General features: G+C 41.4%; 1 protein-coding gene across 2 annotated transcripts in view; it reads left to right on the top strand.

Annotated features, from left to right (window-relative positions):
• The first annotated feature begins 220 nt into the window (after positions 1–220).
• The window catches only part of LOC103274115 (ventricular zone-expressed PH domain-containing protein homolog 1-like), a 46,753-nt gene continuing 27,176 nt past the window's right edge, over positions 221–19,797 (top strand). The window contains exons 1-2 of one of the 2 annotated variants that reach the window (XM_021719316.1): positions 221–375; positions 8,506–8,799. In XM_021719316.1, the coding sequence (XP_021574991.1) occupies positions 8,662–8,799 (138 nt within the window). In that variant the 5' untranslated portion in view covers positions 221–375; positions 8,506–8,661. Of the gene's footprint in view, positions 376–4,620; positions 4,760–8,505; positions 8,800–19,797 lie in introns of those variants that run through there. The other variant, XM_008071581.2, reaches the window with a different exon arrangement.

The following is a 19,797-nucleotide window of genomic DNA, read 5'->3' as shown; positions in this document are numbered from 1 at the left end:
TAGCCTTGTTAGACTTTTGTTCCTTTAGACTAGCCATTTTGCTTCTCTCGTGATTTTTCTTCTATCATATTTGACTTAAAATGCCACCTCATATTTCCCTTCCTCCAACCCTCCCCAAGCCTTTTTCCTGATGCCTGCCAAAAGGCTCCACATCTGATATTAACCTAAAACTTCCTTGATTCCTTAAAGTGAGCTATTCATTAACAGAACCTAAATTACTGGTTGTTAGGCAAATCTGATTCTTTCAAACTATGGGTCTGCCCGGAGAGATCTGTAAATCTGCTGAGAAATAAGTGAAGCTTTGTGCCAATTGTTAGGTCTAAGCAGAAGTTTGGGAGAGGGAGGAGAAGTTACTCATTTGCGCGATTCCGCACGGTGAGTCCTCGGGGAGGGAATGAAGTGTCCCGCTGGCTTGACAAGCGGCGCAGGGAGGCGGCCTCAGCCCACAGGACCTGGCAGCGGCTGCAGGGCTGCCTCTGAGCTTGGTCATGGGTCCCAGCCGAAGTGCTCTAAAGATCAAGCGTTTTGCCTTCTGTTTCCTATGACGGCCAGAGTTTCCTGTGCTAAGAGGTATGGCTGTCTTCTTTCCTGTCCTTTTGTTCAGCTAAAACAAAAGCTAATTAAAGTAAATGTCAGAGGCTGCAGTGTAAGGCTAGGGGAGTAAAGCCGAGAAACTTCCAGGGGCTGGCTGATTATGCAGATCAAGCGCATTTGGGAGCTGAGTGTCTAGCCCTGTATGCATGCATTTTAGTTATTAGGGTAAAAAAGCCACTTCTTTGTGGGTTATTAAAACATGTCTCTAGGCCTCAGGAGCAGAAAGCTGTGCGTCTAGGTTCATCTGATGTGCATTTGGGGTTTAGTCCGTAATAGTCTAGTCTCATTTCTATTTCATACTTTTGTTTACCTTAAGAAACACTCTGCAGCCAGCAATGAAACTGGCCCTGCCTGTGATTTTCAAAGCAAATGAAATTCAGCATCACCACACTCCGTGGGTTGGACAGAGTCACCATTACTGTTTGTTGTTGCTGTTGTTTTTTCCTTTTTGGTATTTCAGAGATCTTACAAATCATAATTGAATGAAACCACTTTTGTGTTCTCTCAGATACACATTTAAATTGCTATAGTAATCAATTATTGGACTCACTGACATTTATGTATATTTTCTATTTAAAGAATAGAAAAAATACTTAGGTGATTATTTGAATCGGTCATATAGTTGTTTCACACATGAAATTTAAATGTAAATGAAGGTATCTTTAGCACTGAGTTGTCTTTTTAATTTGAGAGGTTTAGTATGTTTTCCGGAAAAAACAAATCCACAGAATTTGAATAAAGATTTTTTTTTAGCAAGATTTGTATCATTCCAGAACAAGTATGACCCACAAAGTCAAAATTTACAGGTAGAAATGGCTACACTATGAAATCATAACAGTTCACAAAATTCTTGGTTTTAAAAAGTTTGTTAGTCTTAAAGATAAGTATTCCTCATTTCCCTTGGAGGAAAATGTCCCCTATTTGTGTTCTAATAAGTTGAAATCTGAATTCAAAATTAAGTAGATGTTTTTGAGCTCTTGCCTAGATAGGTTACCAAGCGTATTTTTTTGTGTGTGCCTATGATAGTACGTCTGGCTACAAACGTAGATTGTATAAGTTCTAGCAAAAAGACTGAAGAGTGAGTCCTTTAGCATCATTTGGGGCAACCCAGCCTCAGAGGCTTTCGATAAAAGTAAAGTGTAGCAACACACCAGGGCAGAGGAACCCGAGAGACGTCCAGGGAACAATAGACATCTTGTGGGAAGGGCTGAAATGTATGCGGCCAATTCCCATGGGAACGCCTGTCGTCCTTTCACGCTGTGTGAAAAAGATGCTCCTTCAAAAGAGTCTTTAATCCTTTCTTTCAAGGGAAAATCTATCTGAAAACTTTATTGAAAGTTTCTAGAACCCAAATGAGTTTAAGTTAGTCGGTGGGCATTTTTAATATAGGTGAATTCAGTGAAAATGTTTTGTTGCAGAGCCTTGTGTCTAAAGCATAATGTAAATAATATTGCTATTCTAGAATTTTCTGAAGTGAGGATACTAGAGCATATCCTCACCTAAGTTGGAAGCTAGAGGATGAATTCCTCAGAATTAATTGGCTTCCTGAGTTAATTATGGTGATAGGAATCCCCCCAACCCCAAAAGCTTCAGTTTTTCTACTGGCAGCATCCCCGTAGCAGTAGGTTTTTGTCCTCCAGATCATGTATGTTTTCATTTAGCAGAATATACAGATGCAAAATAGAGTAAGCCACCAATGCTTTATTAGTGCATATTGAGTGTAGGTCACCTTGAAAAGCCATAAAGGAAGGGGCTGGTGTCCTAGAGGGGCACTTCTTGCTCACAATTAAACATGGGAGGGAGTTTTACACATATGTGGAAAACTCAGGTATTTGAATTCCCAGTCACAAAAAGTCTGAGCTACATTGTCTTCTAGTCCATTTCTGCTCTGTAAAAAACAAAAATCACTATTATGTAAATATGGCACAAATGGAAAAGCCCTAAGCATCAGTAAGTAGTGTATTACCTTGTAAAAGATATTAATAGGACCAGGGGAAATACAAACCAGTTGGAGGCCCAGACTTCACCTGCACATACATTGCTTATGTTCCTGATTCTGACTTGTACCCCACATCTTTAAAATAAAATAAATGTTTAATGCAGTCAAAAAGTAATTTAATGCACAAAAGGTGTTAACAGGAAAATGGCCTATAAGAATATTATTAATCTTAAGGATATGATCGCTGTCACTTCTTCTGTGGTTTCTATATGCCAGGCTCTGTGTTAAATCTCCCAGCAACCCATTTCACAATCTCACCTGAGGAGGTGCAAATGAGGAATCCAAGGCTCAGGCAGGCTAATTAATTTGCCCAAGTTTAAACTATAGAGAATAATATAGCTGAGATTGGAACCCAGTTGCGTCCACATTCCCACATTCTGCTTGTCGTATTGGAGTCCTGTAGAATATTCAATTTGGGCTTCTACGCTCTAAAAAATGTAAGAAAACTGGATAAAATCTAAGGATAGAAAACAGTAATAATGGGCTGCGTGTGGTGACTCACTCTTATAATCCCAAAACTTGGGGAGGCCGAGGCTGGAGGATTACTTGAGCCCAGGAGTTCGGGACCAGCCTAGGCAACATAGTAAGACCTTGTGTCCTCCAAAAAAAAAAAAAAAAAGAGAGAGAAGAAGAAGAAGAAAAGAAAAAATAAATTATAAAATGAGCCAAGTGTGAAGACACACACCTGTAGTCCTAGCTACTTGGGAGGTTGATGCAGGAGGACCCCTTGAGCCCAGGAGGTCAAGGCTGTGGTGTACCATGATCAAGTTACTACACTCCAGCCTGGGTGAGAAATTGAGACTCTGACAAAAAAAAAAAAAAAAAGAAAGAAAAAGAAAGAAAGAAAGAAAGAAAGAAAAACAAAGCAGTAATAATGAATAGAGAGGATGAGGAGGAAAGGCTTAAGAAATATAGTCTGTTCCATTAAAAGAAGAGACTTCATTAGTATCTTGTAAATCAGAAAGTAACTAATGAAAGAATACACCTACTCATGGATGGCTGGATTCTTCACTTTTATAAAGGAACTCTCCAAGGGGACAGTTCTCTATATGTGGCTAGTATGAAAATATGATTGATCACCGTATGTCCAGGGAGATGTATGAGGTCAATTTCCTGGAACATATGACCCGGTTCAATTGTGGCCATACTGGCCACACTCCTTTGCCCGCAAAGGAGTGCATTCTTGAGGAGACAGAGTCCACATCCTCGTGGCCACAAAGCCGGAGTTATCTGCAGGATAACACTTTGCTAGAGATAGATGACTTGATGGCAATAGGCCTATTACAGGAGTAAAGAAGAGCACAGTTAAAAAACATGGTTTTTTAAATGCACTGTTTAAACAATAGAAAGGTTTCAGTGTCTTTTGTGTGTCAAGAGATTAAGTAGGATAAACCTTTTCTCTGAGTGTCACTGCAATATTGAATAGTACAAATTCAACATATCTGGTCCACATGAATTTTTATGAAGAACTTTCCAGCAAATTAAATGGAAAAAAAGAGAGAATATGCATGTTTTTAAAGTTTGTTCCATTTATTAGCAACTTCCTGCATCCTAAAACTTGCAACAATTTTAGGGTACAGGCAGAACAAGTGGATCGTTTCTTTGGGAGCTGTGACTCTTACTGGACAAACACTCAGTGTTTCAGATACTTGCATAAAATACAGAGGGGGAGGGAAGTGTCAATGAAGCTGTTCCTCCCCTCCCCTTGGGCTTTCATTCACTTTCTGGAGCTCCTGTTGAAAACTGTGCTTCCCCCTCCACCCCTCACCCATTCTCCCTGGGAAAGTGTAGATTTTCACGAACACAGGGAGTTCTGTTTTCTCTGTTAAAAACAACTCTCCTGTACTGGAGCAGGCTTTGAGTTTCACCCCAGGAAACAGCATTGCACTCAGAGGTGAGTGACTCTCCCGTGGGTGAGGTGCAGCCTGTCACCTGACCGGGCTCTGGAGCTGCCGGTGGCATCAGGCTGCATTCCTCGAATTCTTCCACCCAGCACCAGCACACCAGCACACCAGCACACCAGCACTGCAATGAACAACTTCAGGTTCACTGAGCTGAGCAGATTTCACTGACTGTGCCCTCAGCGTTCCCTGCCCGACTCTCCCTCCCAGTCTCAAAGCACACGGCTGAGTCACAACAAGGACGCCCTTGAGAAGTAGTAAGCAGGTAAAACCGAGTTTTGGGGGGATGGCCATGACCCCTGAAAGGCATCACACTGGGTGAAGAATCATTTCTCTTTTCAAGATTTCTGTTCCTCCTTACAGAAAGCTGACTCACCAGTCAATACCAACTTTAAAAAAAAAAAAGTAACTAAAAACTAAATAATGAGAAGGTTGGCCCCAGATTAGAATCCTTTAAAGACTGGAGAAAGAAATGAGGGAAACAAATTAAAGGTAGGGAGTAAGAAAGAATTGTATAAGCTAGTTATATATATATATATAATACAAAAGTATGAGATTTTGGAGTCTGACCTACCTGGATGTGAATCTTGACTCTATGTGTAATGTTTGGCATGCTATTTAGCCTCACCAGTCCTGTTTCCTCTTCGGTAATAATATCTACCTGCAAGGTTGATGAGAGAACTAAAAAAGTGTCTAGTGTCTAGCAAAAAGTTTGGTGCACAGAAAGTATTTGAGTGCGTGCACATATGTGCATGTGTACATATGTATATATGCATATAAGCTACAGAACTATGACATGCATAAGAATAAGGAGTTTCTCAGAAAATGAAGTAGAATTTGATCTAGCTCTGACCTTCTCTGCTATTGCAAAAAGACTAGCAGGAGAAGCGAGACGCCTGAGCAAAACATTGATGGGCGTGGCTGAGAAAGAAATATTGTGCCTTGCCAATCTAGGTGTGGGTGTGGTGGGGATACTCATTCAATGAGAGTGATGGGAAGGGAGGCAGCTCAGTAATAATTAGCACATGTAGTCATGTGTGCGTCTATCCTGGGAGACCCAACTGCCTTCGGTCCTAACCCTACATCTACCCTTCAAGTGTCTCTGGGCTGGTGGTTACTTTCCTCTCTGATCATCAGTTTTTCATGGCATGGAATTGTCATGAAAATTAAGTGACTCAATTCTGGGGAAGCACTGATAGAAGTGTCTGACACATGGCAAACACCCACAAAATATCAGCTGTTGGTGTTATTTTACAAAGGCCTCTTTTATACATTCTTTACTGTGGTCTTCAAAACAGAGATAGACTAAGTATGCATTAGCCCAGTTGTGCAGATTAAAAAAAAAAAAAAAAAAAACCAAGACTCGGGGAAGGGAAAATCATAACTAAAAGTCCCACAACCGTTGAGTGGATGAGCTGGGACTTGAATCTCAGTCCCCAGACAAGCAGCTGACTTGGTATATACTCAGCACATGATACCTTGAAGAAAACCTGTAAAAATCTCATCCATCCTAAAAGACTGCTCTAATGGCATTTCCTCCACAAAACCATTCCTTACCATCTTTCCCTGGGAGTGAACTCTTTTCCCATAGTACTTCCCCACACTTCTTTTTAAAGTACTCAGGAGACGTTTGTCTTGATCATCCCCCATTCATTTGGGGTAAGTCTCACCTCTCCCTACCCCACCCCTAGATTTGTGAAAGTTTGTTTCCCTGTTTGCCTGTGTGTTGAACAACTTGGTGAGAATGCTTAGGGCCCAAAGAAGTGTTTTGCACATGACGGGCCCTTGAGAGTAACAACTGGAGTTGGAAGCATGCATGAGGGGCACCCCACATAAAGAGTCCAGGAGAAGCCCTGGGGGGTGCTCCTCTCCATCAGCATGTTTCTGTTCCTTCTCAGAGGTCTTGTGCTGGTGGGTCAGGAGAAGCTGAATTCGCTTCACAAAGTGCCACATATTATCCAACAAGCTGACTGGTCAGGATGAAATCATTTCTACCTACTTTTCCTGAATATTATTTCACTGAGACTGTCACTCTGCAAATACTTGAGGTCAGGGGAATAAGAATGTGTTAAGAGAAAGTTTCAGGAAAACCCTGCCTTGTTTTTTCTTGTAGGTACTTCCATATTTGTCAGGGTGCACACTGCTTGGTGCCCTCACTCTGCTCTCCCCCTGCCTGCCTGCAAAAGCCCAACACTCCTTTTCTCTTCCTCTAAGCTTCTCTTCCTTGTAACTCTCCTGATCCCTGTTAACCTGAATCCCAGGACACAGATGGGCAAGGATGCCTGGTCAGTGAAGGAGGGAAGAGGAATTCATTTTCTCGCTTTATGACCTTGGCCACACCATCATCCCTGAATATTAATAATGCCCTGAGGACCTTAACTCCTAGTAGCCTCACAGTTTGCATGAAGTCAGTGTGTCATGGTGGCTGTGAACTTAGAGTCTGGCACTGGAGTCTCTGGGTTCAGATCCGAGCTTTCCAGCTTAGCAGCTTTGCATGGCTTTGGTAAATTATGTGATCGCCTCAGGTTGCTCACTTATAAAATGGGGATGCTATATCTTCATTTGGTTACTGGCGAATTAAATGGATTAATATTTACAAAGTATTTATACCTAGCGCATAGATAAGGGTATGTAAGTACTATCAGGTATCATTCTTCAAAAGCTGAAAGATGGTACAAATATTGCATGTAGGCAATACTACTCTTGAAATCCCTAAAGTGGCCCAGGAATTGCAGCATTTGAAGACTTCAGATAGCCTATGGAGCTGAGTGCCTGATGAGAGATTTGACTTGTATTTAGAGAACATGTTGAACGGGGAGAGTGCGTATCTTTAAACTTTAAAGTTTGCACCAAAACAGAGAGGTGGTCCCACAGCCATAGCTCAGAGGAGGTATGCCCCAGGGAACAACAGTCTTCTTTCCCTTTTCACACTCATTCTGGGGAATACATTGAGTGAAATGCTGGGCAGAATTGCCTGTTGCTTATATTCAATAACTGTTGGTGCTCATTATGAACCTGTGGCTGCATTTGTAAGTTACCTGCATGTATGAGGTGATTCCATTCCACCTTGAATTGGGAAGGAAGCCCACTGGCCTGGATCAGGAGACTAGACCTGCCATAGCTACTATGGGACCTTGGGGAAGTCGTTAAACCTCCCTGACCATTAATTAAATGATTACTAAAGTCTCTACCAGTGCAAATGGTCTTTGGTTTTATTAGGCCCAGAAGGGAGCTGATGAAATAATCAGATTTCTCATTTGAGCCATTGCCCTACCTCTGTGGACTGTTAATTGGGTGAGAAGTACAATGGAACTTTATTATTTCCACTGTGGAAATAGAGGAGGGAGGTTGTCTGAACTCAAAGCCTTCCTCTTTAGCCTACATGGCAATATTAACACATTCAACTTCAATTTTCAAGTTCATGAATGTGACTCCAGAAATGTTTCTAACCTCATACTCCTAAGCAGCATCCTTTATTTCATTGTTACTTGATTAGAGAGTACATAGGAACAGGGTAACTATTGAGATCACCTTTTGGAATGAGGGAGGGGGGATCTTCTATTGCCAATGTAGCAAGGCAACTCAGCCAAGAGAGTAAGCACTGGTTTCAAAGTCCAGGTGCTAGAAGAAAGGACCCCAGGCAGTGGATCTAAAAGACATTTCCTGTGCTCTCTGGCAAGTGTTGGCCATGTCCACTGCTTGTCTTTGTGCATGGAAAGAAGAGAAAGAAGCAGAAAGAAAACAGGAAAAAAATAAATGTGGGGCTCATGCTAATTTTTAAGGTTCAAATTCCATTCTGGAGAAACCTAATAATTTCTGGCAGGACTTTTTAAGACAAAAATAAGGCATGAAAGAGCTCATTTGAAGATCATCAAGGCAGGATCTGTTATTCTATGCATATGTTCCAAGTGTCTTTTTTTTTTCTCATTCTATGCTGGGCACTAAGTTCACATTCTGAGTTCATGCCCTTCTGCCGATGGCATTATATTGTTTCATTTGCTTCTCTTGCAGAGAGTGACAATGACGACCTCAGACTCTGGAGAAAGATGACCTTTCATGAACATGAAGTGTACTTCCTGCTACACATTTTTGTCCTACTGACCTCTGATATCCAGAACACATGACCCTGGTTCTATAGAAAGTCAACTGATCAAAGACCCCCTCATCATGCATCAACTGTTCAGACTGGTTTTGGGACAAAAAGATCTTTCGCGAGCTGGGGACCTCTTCTCCTTAGATGACGCTGAGATTGAAGACAGCCTGACAGAAGCTTTGGAGCAGATTAAAATAATTAGCTCATCTTCAGTAAGTAAACTGGTTTATAGACCTATCCTGAAATGACCTATCTTAGAGGCAAATGTTTGTATATATCCTGGAGGAAGGATCTTTATGGGAGAAAGAGGAAGAACCACTAATATTTGTCTCTCTGAACTCTGCTCTGTGGTTTAGTTGACATCTAAGAAATAATAGCGGGAAAGTCATTGGCTTAGGGGGTTGTTAGACCAGCCACTCATCTGACCCCTGGAAATTGCAGACCAGAGTGAAACTCACAAAAAAAAAAATATCATTTAGGGCCTATTTTTACATCTTTGAAATGACATGGAGAGGAGAGGGAGCAAATCCAGGGGAAAGCAGACCTGCCAAGTTGCACAATAGTGTCAGTAAACAGAGCAGGGTGTGTGGTGGAGGCTGAATAATGCAAGAAGGCAGGATGACACCTCCTGCCATGCAGGTAATATGAGACAAGGACAGCGAGATCGCTCTGCTGCCAGAAGTGACAGTTGCCCAGGGCTTGATAACACTGATTCTGTTTACTTCTGTATTGTCTCTATTTTTTTTAATCTTTCCTTTGCTCCTTTTTCTACTCCTCCCCCCCATTTAATGCCACTCACCTACTATTAGTCCCCAGTGTGATGAGACAGATTTAAAACCTTCATCCGTCCTCTCATTCCTTTGCTCCTCCTTAATGTCAAGATTATATGTTCTGAAAGCACTTCCCAGAGGGGATGGATGTGGAGTGCCCAGTGTGGTTTCATGGCCCTCCATGAGATTGGTCCCACTTCAAAGGCCTGGGCCCAGGCATCCTCTCATGTCCTCCCAGCTCAGCAGTGTGTGCCAACACTTGGCACAGACACCCACTGGGAAGAGGGAAGTGGCAGAACTCAAGCCATAAAATACTGAATTGGCAAGTGTGTGCATATTTCAGCAGCAACAGCTCTCTTCCGTGTTACAATGAAGAGATGTTTAAAAGGCATACTGGCAACTGGTGTGGCCTCCTCCTCAAGCCTTGCTGGCTGCCATTACATGCTACATCCCCCAGTGACCAATGAAGTCACTTCCCAAACACGCTTCTTTTCTCAGGTAATGTCTTTGACGGCTATTACGTGTCCATATTTTTTCCAGAACATTAATCAACTTAGTCTGATTCAAAACACAGAGTGTTCCTGGTACATTTCCATTTTCTGGGCAGGGTTTTTGTGCTGTTGCCAGCAGCTCCTTCCTTCACACTCCTCTGCAAATAATCAGGCTGAAAATGCCACTGATGTTCATCTTTCTAATGGGGAACCCTCCCCAACACACACATCAAAATCTAAGTTCCCTAAAATCTACTTCCACTAGAGGTCACTAGTGGCCAGTGATTTCTTTTGTTTCCTTCATTAATTGCTTTGTCTCCAGATGTCAAATTCAGAATTTTAGGACAGGTGAGTTCTGTTTATGTCCTTATTGGTTAACTATGAAGGCTGGAAAGTCCTTTGTCCATTAAGCCCTCTAATCAGCATCCCGCTTGACCAGCAGGTCTGGAGAGGCAGGTGTTCACGTGCCTTCTTCACACGAACTAACTTCTACCAGTCTCACTTCTTTCATTACTCTATCTGTAACCATAGCAGGGAGCAGAAGAAAGATAGTGACTTTGAATTTAGCTATATTAATTTCAAGGTGATCAATGCCAGTAGCTCCTTATCTTCCTTTTCTGATTAGTGTCCTGAACCATCACACCTACTCTATGGCTTACTTTCCTGTTTGCTCCATCCCCTCTTTCTCTCCCATCCAGACCCAGCTCTTCCTTAGCAGGCCTTTTCTAATGACCCTGGATCTCAGTAATCAATTCCACTTCTTAGTTCCCCTTCAGACCCATAGGACAGGAAGGCGCCTTCTCATCTGCCTTTTCCAGCTTCCTTCCAGCATGGAAGTCCCTTCCTTAGGGTTGCTGACAAATAGGTGGCCTCTCCTTCTGCACTTGCATTGATGAGGGTATTGTCGGTTTCTTTTCTCTTCTTTCTTTCTTTTTTTTTTTTTTTTTGAGTTGGAGTCTCAACTCTATTGCCCAGGTCCACGGCCACCCCAGTGTCAACCCACTGGGCTCAGGCGATCCTTCCACCTCAGTCTTCCAAGTAGCGGGAACTACAGGCATGCGCTACCACACCCTACTAATTTTTTGATTTGTTGTAGAGATGAGGTCTTGCCAAGTTGCCCAGGCTGGTCTCAAACCTGTGGGCTCAGGCAATCCTCTTACCTCAGCTTCCCAAAGTCCTGGGATTACAGGCTTGAGCCACTGTGCCCGGCTGCTATTGTAGGTTTCAAATATTTTTCCTCAGTTTTCCTTTGGTAAATAGCCCCTTTCCATTCCATGAATCCTTGAAGGGTCCTTCATCAAGGCTCTCTTCTTTTGAGGGCTCCTTACCCTCACCTGCCAGGCGAAAGTGAGAGAAGGAGTGAGGCACCTGGCCCAACCTTGCCAGTCAGAATACTTTTTCCCAGTAATTTTTAGAAAGAAACCAGCAGAGGGTGATTTGTCATGATGGTGCCCCAAAGAAACAATCCTTCGTTTCCTTTCATTCTATCCCTGCGGCTGCCTGGTTCAGCGCCCTTCTAAGGCAAGACACTTCAGCTCTTCCTTCAAATAGGCGAGCCAGCTCATATCATTTTTAAATTATTGTTATTGTTATTATCATTATTATTTGCTATAGTTATCCAGACTTTTTCTGTTGTCTATGATCCAAGAATTCTGACAAGGAGACAGCTGTTTCACTATTGAAAGTTCAAATGGGTAGCATGTCCCTCCTTTTTGCCAGATGAAATCTTACTCTTTGTACTTTTTGCCCATTGTTCTTTGTTCTGTTCTCTGCCTCCAATGATCAAAAGAGTCTAATCACTGTTCCAAAACAAAGAAACAAACAAAAAAACCCTTTAAACATTTGAAGATAAGCATCAGACCTCACCCCTGGCTTGTCTCTTCCCAGCTAAATATCCTTCGTGTCCTTGGGTTTTTCCATGAGAAAGAAGGGGCCTATGACAAGGAAAGGCGATGCTGCCTCTCATTGTAGCCCTCAACTCTCAGGTCTGGAAAACTCAATTTTGTTGATACATGAGAAATGCTATGCAAATCGTGCTATCCAGATACAGGATTTGGAAGTAGACATTGGTGTGCTGATTTGTTGATTTAGAATTAAATTATAAATCATACAGATCAGGATTCTTGTGTTTTGTACTGTTCTCCTCAAGTTTATTTACCCAGTCTTTCTTAAGATAAGGAATATTATTCTTGATTAGGTTTCTTCCCTCTATTACAATAACATTCCAGCCCATTCTCCCCGATATTATATCTAAATCACCTGCAAAATCACCCATGAGGTTAGGCCCTTGGTGGCTCATACCTATAACCCCAGCACTTTGAGAAGCCTACTGGGTCAGGGGATCACTTGAGCCCAGAAATTTGAGAACAGCCTGAGCAACACAGCAAAACAGCAAGACCTTGTCTCTACAAAAAATAAAAAAATTAGCCAAGCATGGTGGCATGCATCTATAGTCTCAGCTACTTGGAAGGCTGAGGTGGAAGGATCACCTGAGCCCAGGAGGTCAAAGCTGCAGTAAGCCATGATCGTGCCACTGCATTCCAACCTGGGTGACAGAATGAGACCCCCAACTCAAACCAAAAACAAACAAAGTCACCCACCAACAGATAGTGTTTGGTTTTGGCCCACAGACAGCTAATCCCATTCATAACAAGCAGATTTTATTAGTTTAATCCTCAAAGGACAATCTTGTTTCCACATTATTGGGGAATGCCTCACTGATGCTCCCAAGTATTGCCCATGTTCTCAACATTCTGGTTACCCTCCCCTGAAATATACCTGATTTACTATTGGAATTTATCATTGCACAGTACTTGGACCAATTGCTTAGAACAATTGCTAATGCTAGTGAGATATTCTGCTTCTTTTTTGAAAATCGGTCGTCCACCTTTACCCTGAGGTTGAATCAAGACTGGTAATTAGACAACTTTAAAATAAATTTTAAGTGTATTGTGCCACATTTTAAACCACTGCAAAAAAATATTCTTGTCTCTAGGCCCTCATTCCAGCATATCCAAACCTTTTAATAATTCCTTCCATTTTGTGGAATTTGAAAATTAGGCAAGCCTCCAATCCTTCCCCCAGAGTCACTCACAAAATAGTTAAACCTTGCTAGATTCCAATCTCCTGTTCACATCCTCTTTCTCTACCAGTTACTACAAAATACTGCTGTGAAATACTCTGTTCCTGTACTTTGCTCGGAAAATGTGACTCCTCATTCAAAATTCTCTCCAAGTTCCCAGACATGCCTTTAAGTTTTGTCTTTTCATTTTAACTCCTTTCTGGACTACTGCTACCTAATAATCATTTCTTGTACTGACTAATTCAGCTTTCCTCCTAGAGTAATGTTTCAGGAGAGATGGTCTCCTTATTCACGCATCTGCTTCTCCCACTTTTCTGTTTGATATTCACCCCGTGTCCAACCAGTCCACCCAACTTACAGTTCTTTTTTTTTTTTTGAGTCAGGGTCTCGCTTTGTCACCCAGGATGCAGTGCAGTGGCACAATCAGGGCTCACCACAGCCTCAACCTTTTGGGCTCAAGCAATCCTTTCACATCAGCCTCCCAGGTAGCTGGCATTATAGGCGTGTACCACTATGCCCAGCTAATTTTTTGTAGAGACAAGGTCTCACTATGTTGCCCAGGATGGTCTCAAACTCCTGGGTTCAAGCGATCCTCTTGTATCAACCTCCCAAAGTCCTGGGATTATAGGCGTGAGCCACCTTTTTTTGTTTGTTTGTTTACAATAATACACATTATGCACTCTGAGTCACCTAATTTAAGAAGTTAGGTATAGTTGAAAATCCTCTGCATGTCTCTAATCCAATTATTCTCCCTTAACATTCCCAAGGAAGTCAACATCCTGATTGTGGTATTTATCTGGGCATGGTGGTTGTTTGGTTGTGTCTTGTTTTTGTTTTTGTTTTTTACTACATATACATGGTTCAAAAACTATTTATAGCATTGTATTTTGTGCCTTTAAATTTCATATAAATGTTGTCATATGGTAATATGTTTTTTAGATTTATCCATGTAGGCACATGAAGTGCCAATCCATTTATTTTTACTGAGGCAGAGTATTCCGTTATATGACTGTGCCACAATTCATCCATTCTTCTTTTGATTGACATTTATTATTTATTATTTAAACAGTGCTATGATAAACATTCTTATAATTGGCGATTTTGGCAAATGTGTATTTCTAAAGTACACAATTAAGTGAAACAACTTAATTGTGTACTTTCAACTTGATAATATGCCACCAAATTGCTTTCCAATGTGGCCGTGCCATTTTGTACTCCCATCAGCAGTGTATGAATGTTCCAGTTGTTCTACATCCTCGCCTATGCTTACTTTGATCAGATTTTAACTTTTTAAAAAATCTAAGTGACGTTGCATGTAATTGTTATTTCAGTGTGTGCTCCTCTTATTATTAGTGAAGTTGACCATTTTTTAAAGATATGTTTGCTATTTGCCATTTGGTTTCCTCTTCAGTGAAGTGCCTGTTTGTGGTATTTTTAAATTTATTTTCTCTATTGCAGTTTTAAAATCTATTCTTATTAATTTAGACAATTTTGTATATTCTTGTATTAGTCCTTTGTCACTTATGTAGATTGCATATCTCTCATTCAATATGCAGTTTATCTCTTACTTTGTAATGAGTCTAGATATCTTGAATGACAGTATCCTCAAGTTTCTTTAAAACTGTTTTAATTTGTTTTTGTTCTTTATTAATTGTATAGTAAGCTTCTCAAGCTTTATGCATCATTTTGTCAGCACTTTAGTTGGCTGTTATCATATCTATAGATTAATTTGAAGAAAATTAGCCTCACTCTGTACTGCCTTCATATTTGTAGATATTGTATTCCTATTCATTTATTGAGATATTCTTAAATTTTTTTAGATATTCTCAAATATCTTTCAATGAAGGTTTATAATTTTTCTTCCAGAGGATCTTTAGAACCTTGTACATCTTTTGTTAAATGCATTATTTTATATATTTTTGCTAAGGCTATGAATAGTATTCTTTTTAACTTTTCAAAGTTTTTTGGGGTGATTATAACACAAATGATTCTTGTTATAGTAATCTTGTTTTGTTTTTTGTCTCACTCTGTTGCCCAGGCTAGAGTGCAGTGGCATGCTCACAGCCACCCCAGCGTTGACCTGCTGGGCTCCGATGATCCTTCTGCCTCAGCCTTCCAAGTAGTTGGAACCACAGGCATGCATTATCATGCCCGGCTAATTTTTGATTTATTGTAGAGACAAGGTCTCACCATGTTGCCCAGGCTGGTCTCGAACCCGCAGGCTCAGGCAATCCTCTCACCTCGGCCTCCCAAAGTGCTGGGATTACAGGTTTGAGTCACCACACACGGCCTATTCTTGTGCAGTAATTTTATACCCAGCAAACTCACTCAACTCTCCTACTAATTCTAATAGTTTGTCTATATACATTTTTCCACATATTCAGCAAATATGTATTAGATGTCTACTACATGCAGACACTGTACTGGTTGCTTAGATACAGGAGTAAGCAAAAAAGATCTCTGGCATCATTCATTTAATTGGATAAGACTGGAAGTAAAATAAATAAGGAAAGTATGTAGTATATTAGAAGATAAGTCAGTGCTACATAGAAAAATAAAGCAGAGGATGGGGGTAGAGGATTGGAGGTTTGAAATTTTAAATAGGATACAGTCCATGCTGAGAAACAACACAAAAACTGACATTTAAGCAAAACTTAGAGGAAAGCCAAGTACAGTGATCCCAGCACTTTGGGAGGTGGAGGCAAAAGGATCGCCTGAGCCCACGGGTTCGAGACTAGCCTGTGCAACTTGGCAAGACCTCATTTCTACAATAAATCAAAAAATTAGTCAGGCATGGTGACCTGCACCTGTAGTTCCAGCTACTTGGAAGAATGAGGTGGAAGGGATGACATGATCCCAGCTGGTTGAGGCTGTGGTGGCCAAGAGCGTGCCACTGCACTCCAGCTTGGGTAGCAGAGTAAGACTCTGACTCAAAATAGTAATAACTTGGAGGAGACGAGGAAGCAATATCCTCGTGGATACCTGGAGGAACTCATTTGGGACAGAAGAACCATTAAGTACGAAGGTCGTGAGGTTGTAGACTGGAGTTTTTGAGGAACAGCAAGAAGGCCAGAGTGGTTGTAGTGAGGGGAGCAAGAGGGGAAGGGAGATGCGGTCAGAAAGGAAGTGAAGGCGGGATCATGTAGGGCCTTGAACAGCCGCTAGAGTGTTCTGAGAAGTAACATGATCGGATTTTCCTATCTTGGGGCTAGTCTACAGAAAGCCAACAGTGGAATCAGGGAGGCCAATTAAATGGCTACTGCAATAATCCAAGGGAAGATGGTGGTGGTGGGAAGTAGTCAGGTGACTCTAAGTCACATGGACTGATGCATAAGTTTGTAGCATTTTTGCTTGCTCATAGAATGGAGACGTTGCTTGATGCTTAACTGGTCACGGTTCATCACATTTGCCAATTCTCAGGCTGACTGATGTGACTCATTGTGGATGAAAGCATTTAAGCCGGCGAGACCTCATCTCTACCATAAATCAAAAAACCAGCCGGGCGTGGTAGCACATGCCTGTAATTCCGGCTGCTTGGAAGGCTGAGGCGGAAGGATCGCCGGAGCCCGGCAGGTCGAGGCTGCGGTGGCCGGGAGCGGCCGCTGCACTCCAGTCTGGGCGACAGGGTGAGACTCCAACTCAAAAAAAAAAAAGAAAGCATTTAAACCATCTGCATCAAAGCCCGATGGATTCCTGAGCATGGAGAATTGCTCAGGTCAAACTGGCCCTCTTGAAATGACAAACCATTTTCTCGCCGTGCTTTCCCCCATGGCATTCTCCCTGTACGCAGCACAAATGTTTCAAGCCACGTCTGTGGCCTTTACTCTTCTGTTAAACTCAAACAGAAGAAAATGTCAGAAGTGTTTATTTTTTTCCGCTTGACACTCCATCTTCTTTAGCCCGCAGATAGCATTAACTTTCTTCCAATCTGTAAAATGCAAGGTGTATTCACAAGCATAGCATTGTCATTCCAAATGACAAATGACAAAAACAAACTCCCAGCATCGTGGTGTTGCCATGCCAAAAACAAACAGTGCAAACTTAATGCATCAACCTAATATTTTGAAGGCGGAACCAATCAATAGGAATTTGCTGATGTGGGTCTATGGGGTGGGGCAGTGGGGATGGGGGAGGAGGAGGGAGAGGGGGAGACAGGGAGAGGCTTGAAGATTTTTGACCTGAAAAGTGAGTGTGATGAAAGTGTCACTAAGTAAGATGAAGACTGAGGAAGGAAGAAATTTGGGGACATAGGAGGGAGAGGGAGAGAAGGAACGAACCATGAGTTCTGCTTTAGACATGTAAAGTCTTAGCTGTCAGATTTCTGAGTAGACATGTTGTATAGTTATGTGTCAGTCTGGAGTTCAGGAGAAGAGTTTGGGCTGGACATCATAATTTTGGAACTCCTCAGCCTTGAGACAAATGAGATCACCAAGGAGTGAGAGTAGAAATAAGAAAGTCTAAAGACTGAACCCAGCATTCAGAGGCCAGGGAGATGATAAAGGGCCAGTAAAGCAGATTGAGAAGAAAAATCCAGTGAAAGAGGAAGAAAGTCAAAAAGTATGGTGTCCTGAAAGCCAGGTGAATAAACTGTTCAAGGACAGAGTAATGTCAAATACCACTGATATATCAACTGAGATGAGGACTGAGAATTGACAGATTCAGACCCATGAAAGTGATCATGACTTGGCAAGAGCAGTCATCATTGGATGGGTCAGGGTGAAAGCCAGAGTGGAGTTAGTTCAAGACAATGGGAGAAGAATTGAAGAAAGTGAGCAGTGACAACCCTGGGCGTTTTCCCATAAAGAGCAGAGAAATGGTCTGGTATTTATACAGAATGGGATGGAGAGAGTAGAAGGAGTCAAGGGAATATGTTTTAAATGGAAGAAGCACATTCTTTGGAATTTTTGATGTATAAAATCATCACCTTAAATTAATGATAGTTTTGTTCCTTCCTTTCCAGTCCTTATGCTTTTTATTTTACTTCTCTGTCTCACTGTCCTGACTAGGTCTCCAGAACTAAGTTGAATAGTGAGTTATCCTCTCATTCTTTATTTAAAGGGAGTTTCCTAACTTTTTTTTTTTTTTTTTTTTTTTTTTTTGAGTTGGTGTCTCACTCTGTCGCCCAGGCCCAGACTGGAGTGCAATGGCCACTCCTGGCCACCACAGCCCCGACCTGCTGGGCTCTGGCAATCCTTCTGCTCAGCCTTCCAAGTAGTTGGAACTACAGGCGCGCACTACCACACCCAGCTAATTTTTGATGTATTGTACAGACAAGGTCTCGTCAAGTTGCTCAGGTGGGTCTTGAACCTGCAAGTTCAGGCAATCCACTCGCCTTGCCTCCCAAAGTGCTGGGATTACAGGCTGAGCCACCAAGCCTGGCCAAGTTTTCTAACTTTTTAATGTAAGTATGTTTGCTCCAGAGTTTTTTTGGTTAATACCCTTTATCAAATTATAGACATTCCCTTTTACTCCTGTTTTTTCTGAGAATTATTGAATTTTATTAACTGCTTTTTCTATTCTCTTGAGATAATCCTATTTTCTCTTTCAATTTGTTAATGTGGTGAATTCCAATAACAGATTTTTAAAATATACAATATTTTTGCATTCCTAGTATAAAATGAATTTTGTTTATTTTAATGTGTTTTAAAATTTGGTGTCCCGGCTGGATGCAGTGTCTCAAGCCTATAATCCCAGCACTTTGGGAAGTCAAGGAGAAGGAATTGCCTGAGAGGGGATCACAGGTTTGAGAACAGCCTGGGCAACTTGGCGAGACTTCATCTCTACAATAAATCAAAAAATTAGCATGCACCTGTAGTTCCAGTTACTCGGAAGGCTAAGGTGGAAAAATCACCTAAGCCAGGTAAAGACTGTGGAAAAAGGGACAACGCTGGGGTGGCTGGGAGCGTGCCACTGCATTCCAGCCTGGGCGATGGAGTGAGACTCCAACTCACAAAATAAAATAAAATAAAAAATAAAATTTGGTTTCCTGGCTGTATATAGTGGCTCATGCCTATAATCCCAGCACTTTGAGAGTCCAAGGCAATAAGATCACTTGAGGTCAGGAGTTTGACACCAACCTGGGCAACATAGAGAGACCTTGTCTCTACAAAAAGTCAACAACAACAAAAATTAGCCAGGTGTGCTAGATCTCACCCAGCTACTTGGGAGGCTAACGCAGAAAGATCGCCTGAGCCCAGGAGGTTGAAGCTGCAGTGAGCTGTGATCATGCTACTGCACTCCAGCAGTCTGGGTGACTCCAACTAAAAAAAAAAAAACTTTGCTATTTTTAAAGTTTTGGAATTATGTTTATATATGAAATTGCCTATGATTGTCCTGTTTTCCACAATCTTTACCTGGCTTTGATATCAGCTTATACACTAGTCTCATAAAATGAGTTGAGAAACATTTCCACATTTTCTATTATCTACCAGGGTTTTATAATATTGTGATGATCTAGTTCTAAAAGATTTCATAGAAAGTTATAAGAACCTCTGAACACCATGACTTTTTGTGTTTTTCATTAGTAGATTTTTTTAACTACTAAGAAGCAAGCCCAGCGTTTGACTTCAGAAACTGTGTTCTTAGCCACCCCAGTACGCTGCCTCTTTAAATGTTTCCTATGTGCTTGAAAAGAATGTGTATTGTCTAATTATTGGGTGTCATATATTAAGTATGTAGATTAAAGAACTCTTGTTAATGATATTGTGTAAATTTTCTATATTCTTATTACATTTGTGTTTGCTTAGACTGTCAATTCCTGAGAGAGATTTTTTATGTTTTCCACTGTAATTTTAAAGTTGTCGGTTTCTACTTGTAATTTTATCAAACTTGCTTTATAAATCTGGGGGCTTTAAAAAATTATGTATG

The sequence above is a fragment of the Carlito syrichta genome, unplaced genomic scaffold (assembly GCF_000164805.1).
Source record: "Carlito syrichta isolate Samal-C Ts95f unplaced genomic scaffold, Tarsius_syrichta-2.0.1 Scaffold314395, whole genome shotgun sequence".
In the NCBI taxonomy this organism is placed as follows: Eukaryota; Metazoa; Chordata; class Mammalia; order Primates; family Tarsiidae; genus Carlito; species Carlito syrichta.
This window is presented reverse-complemented; position numbering and strand designations above follow the sequence as displayed.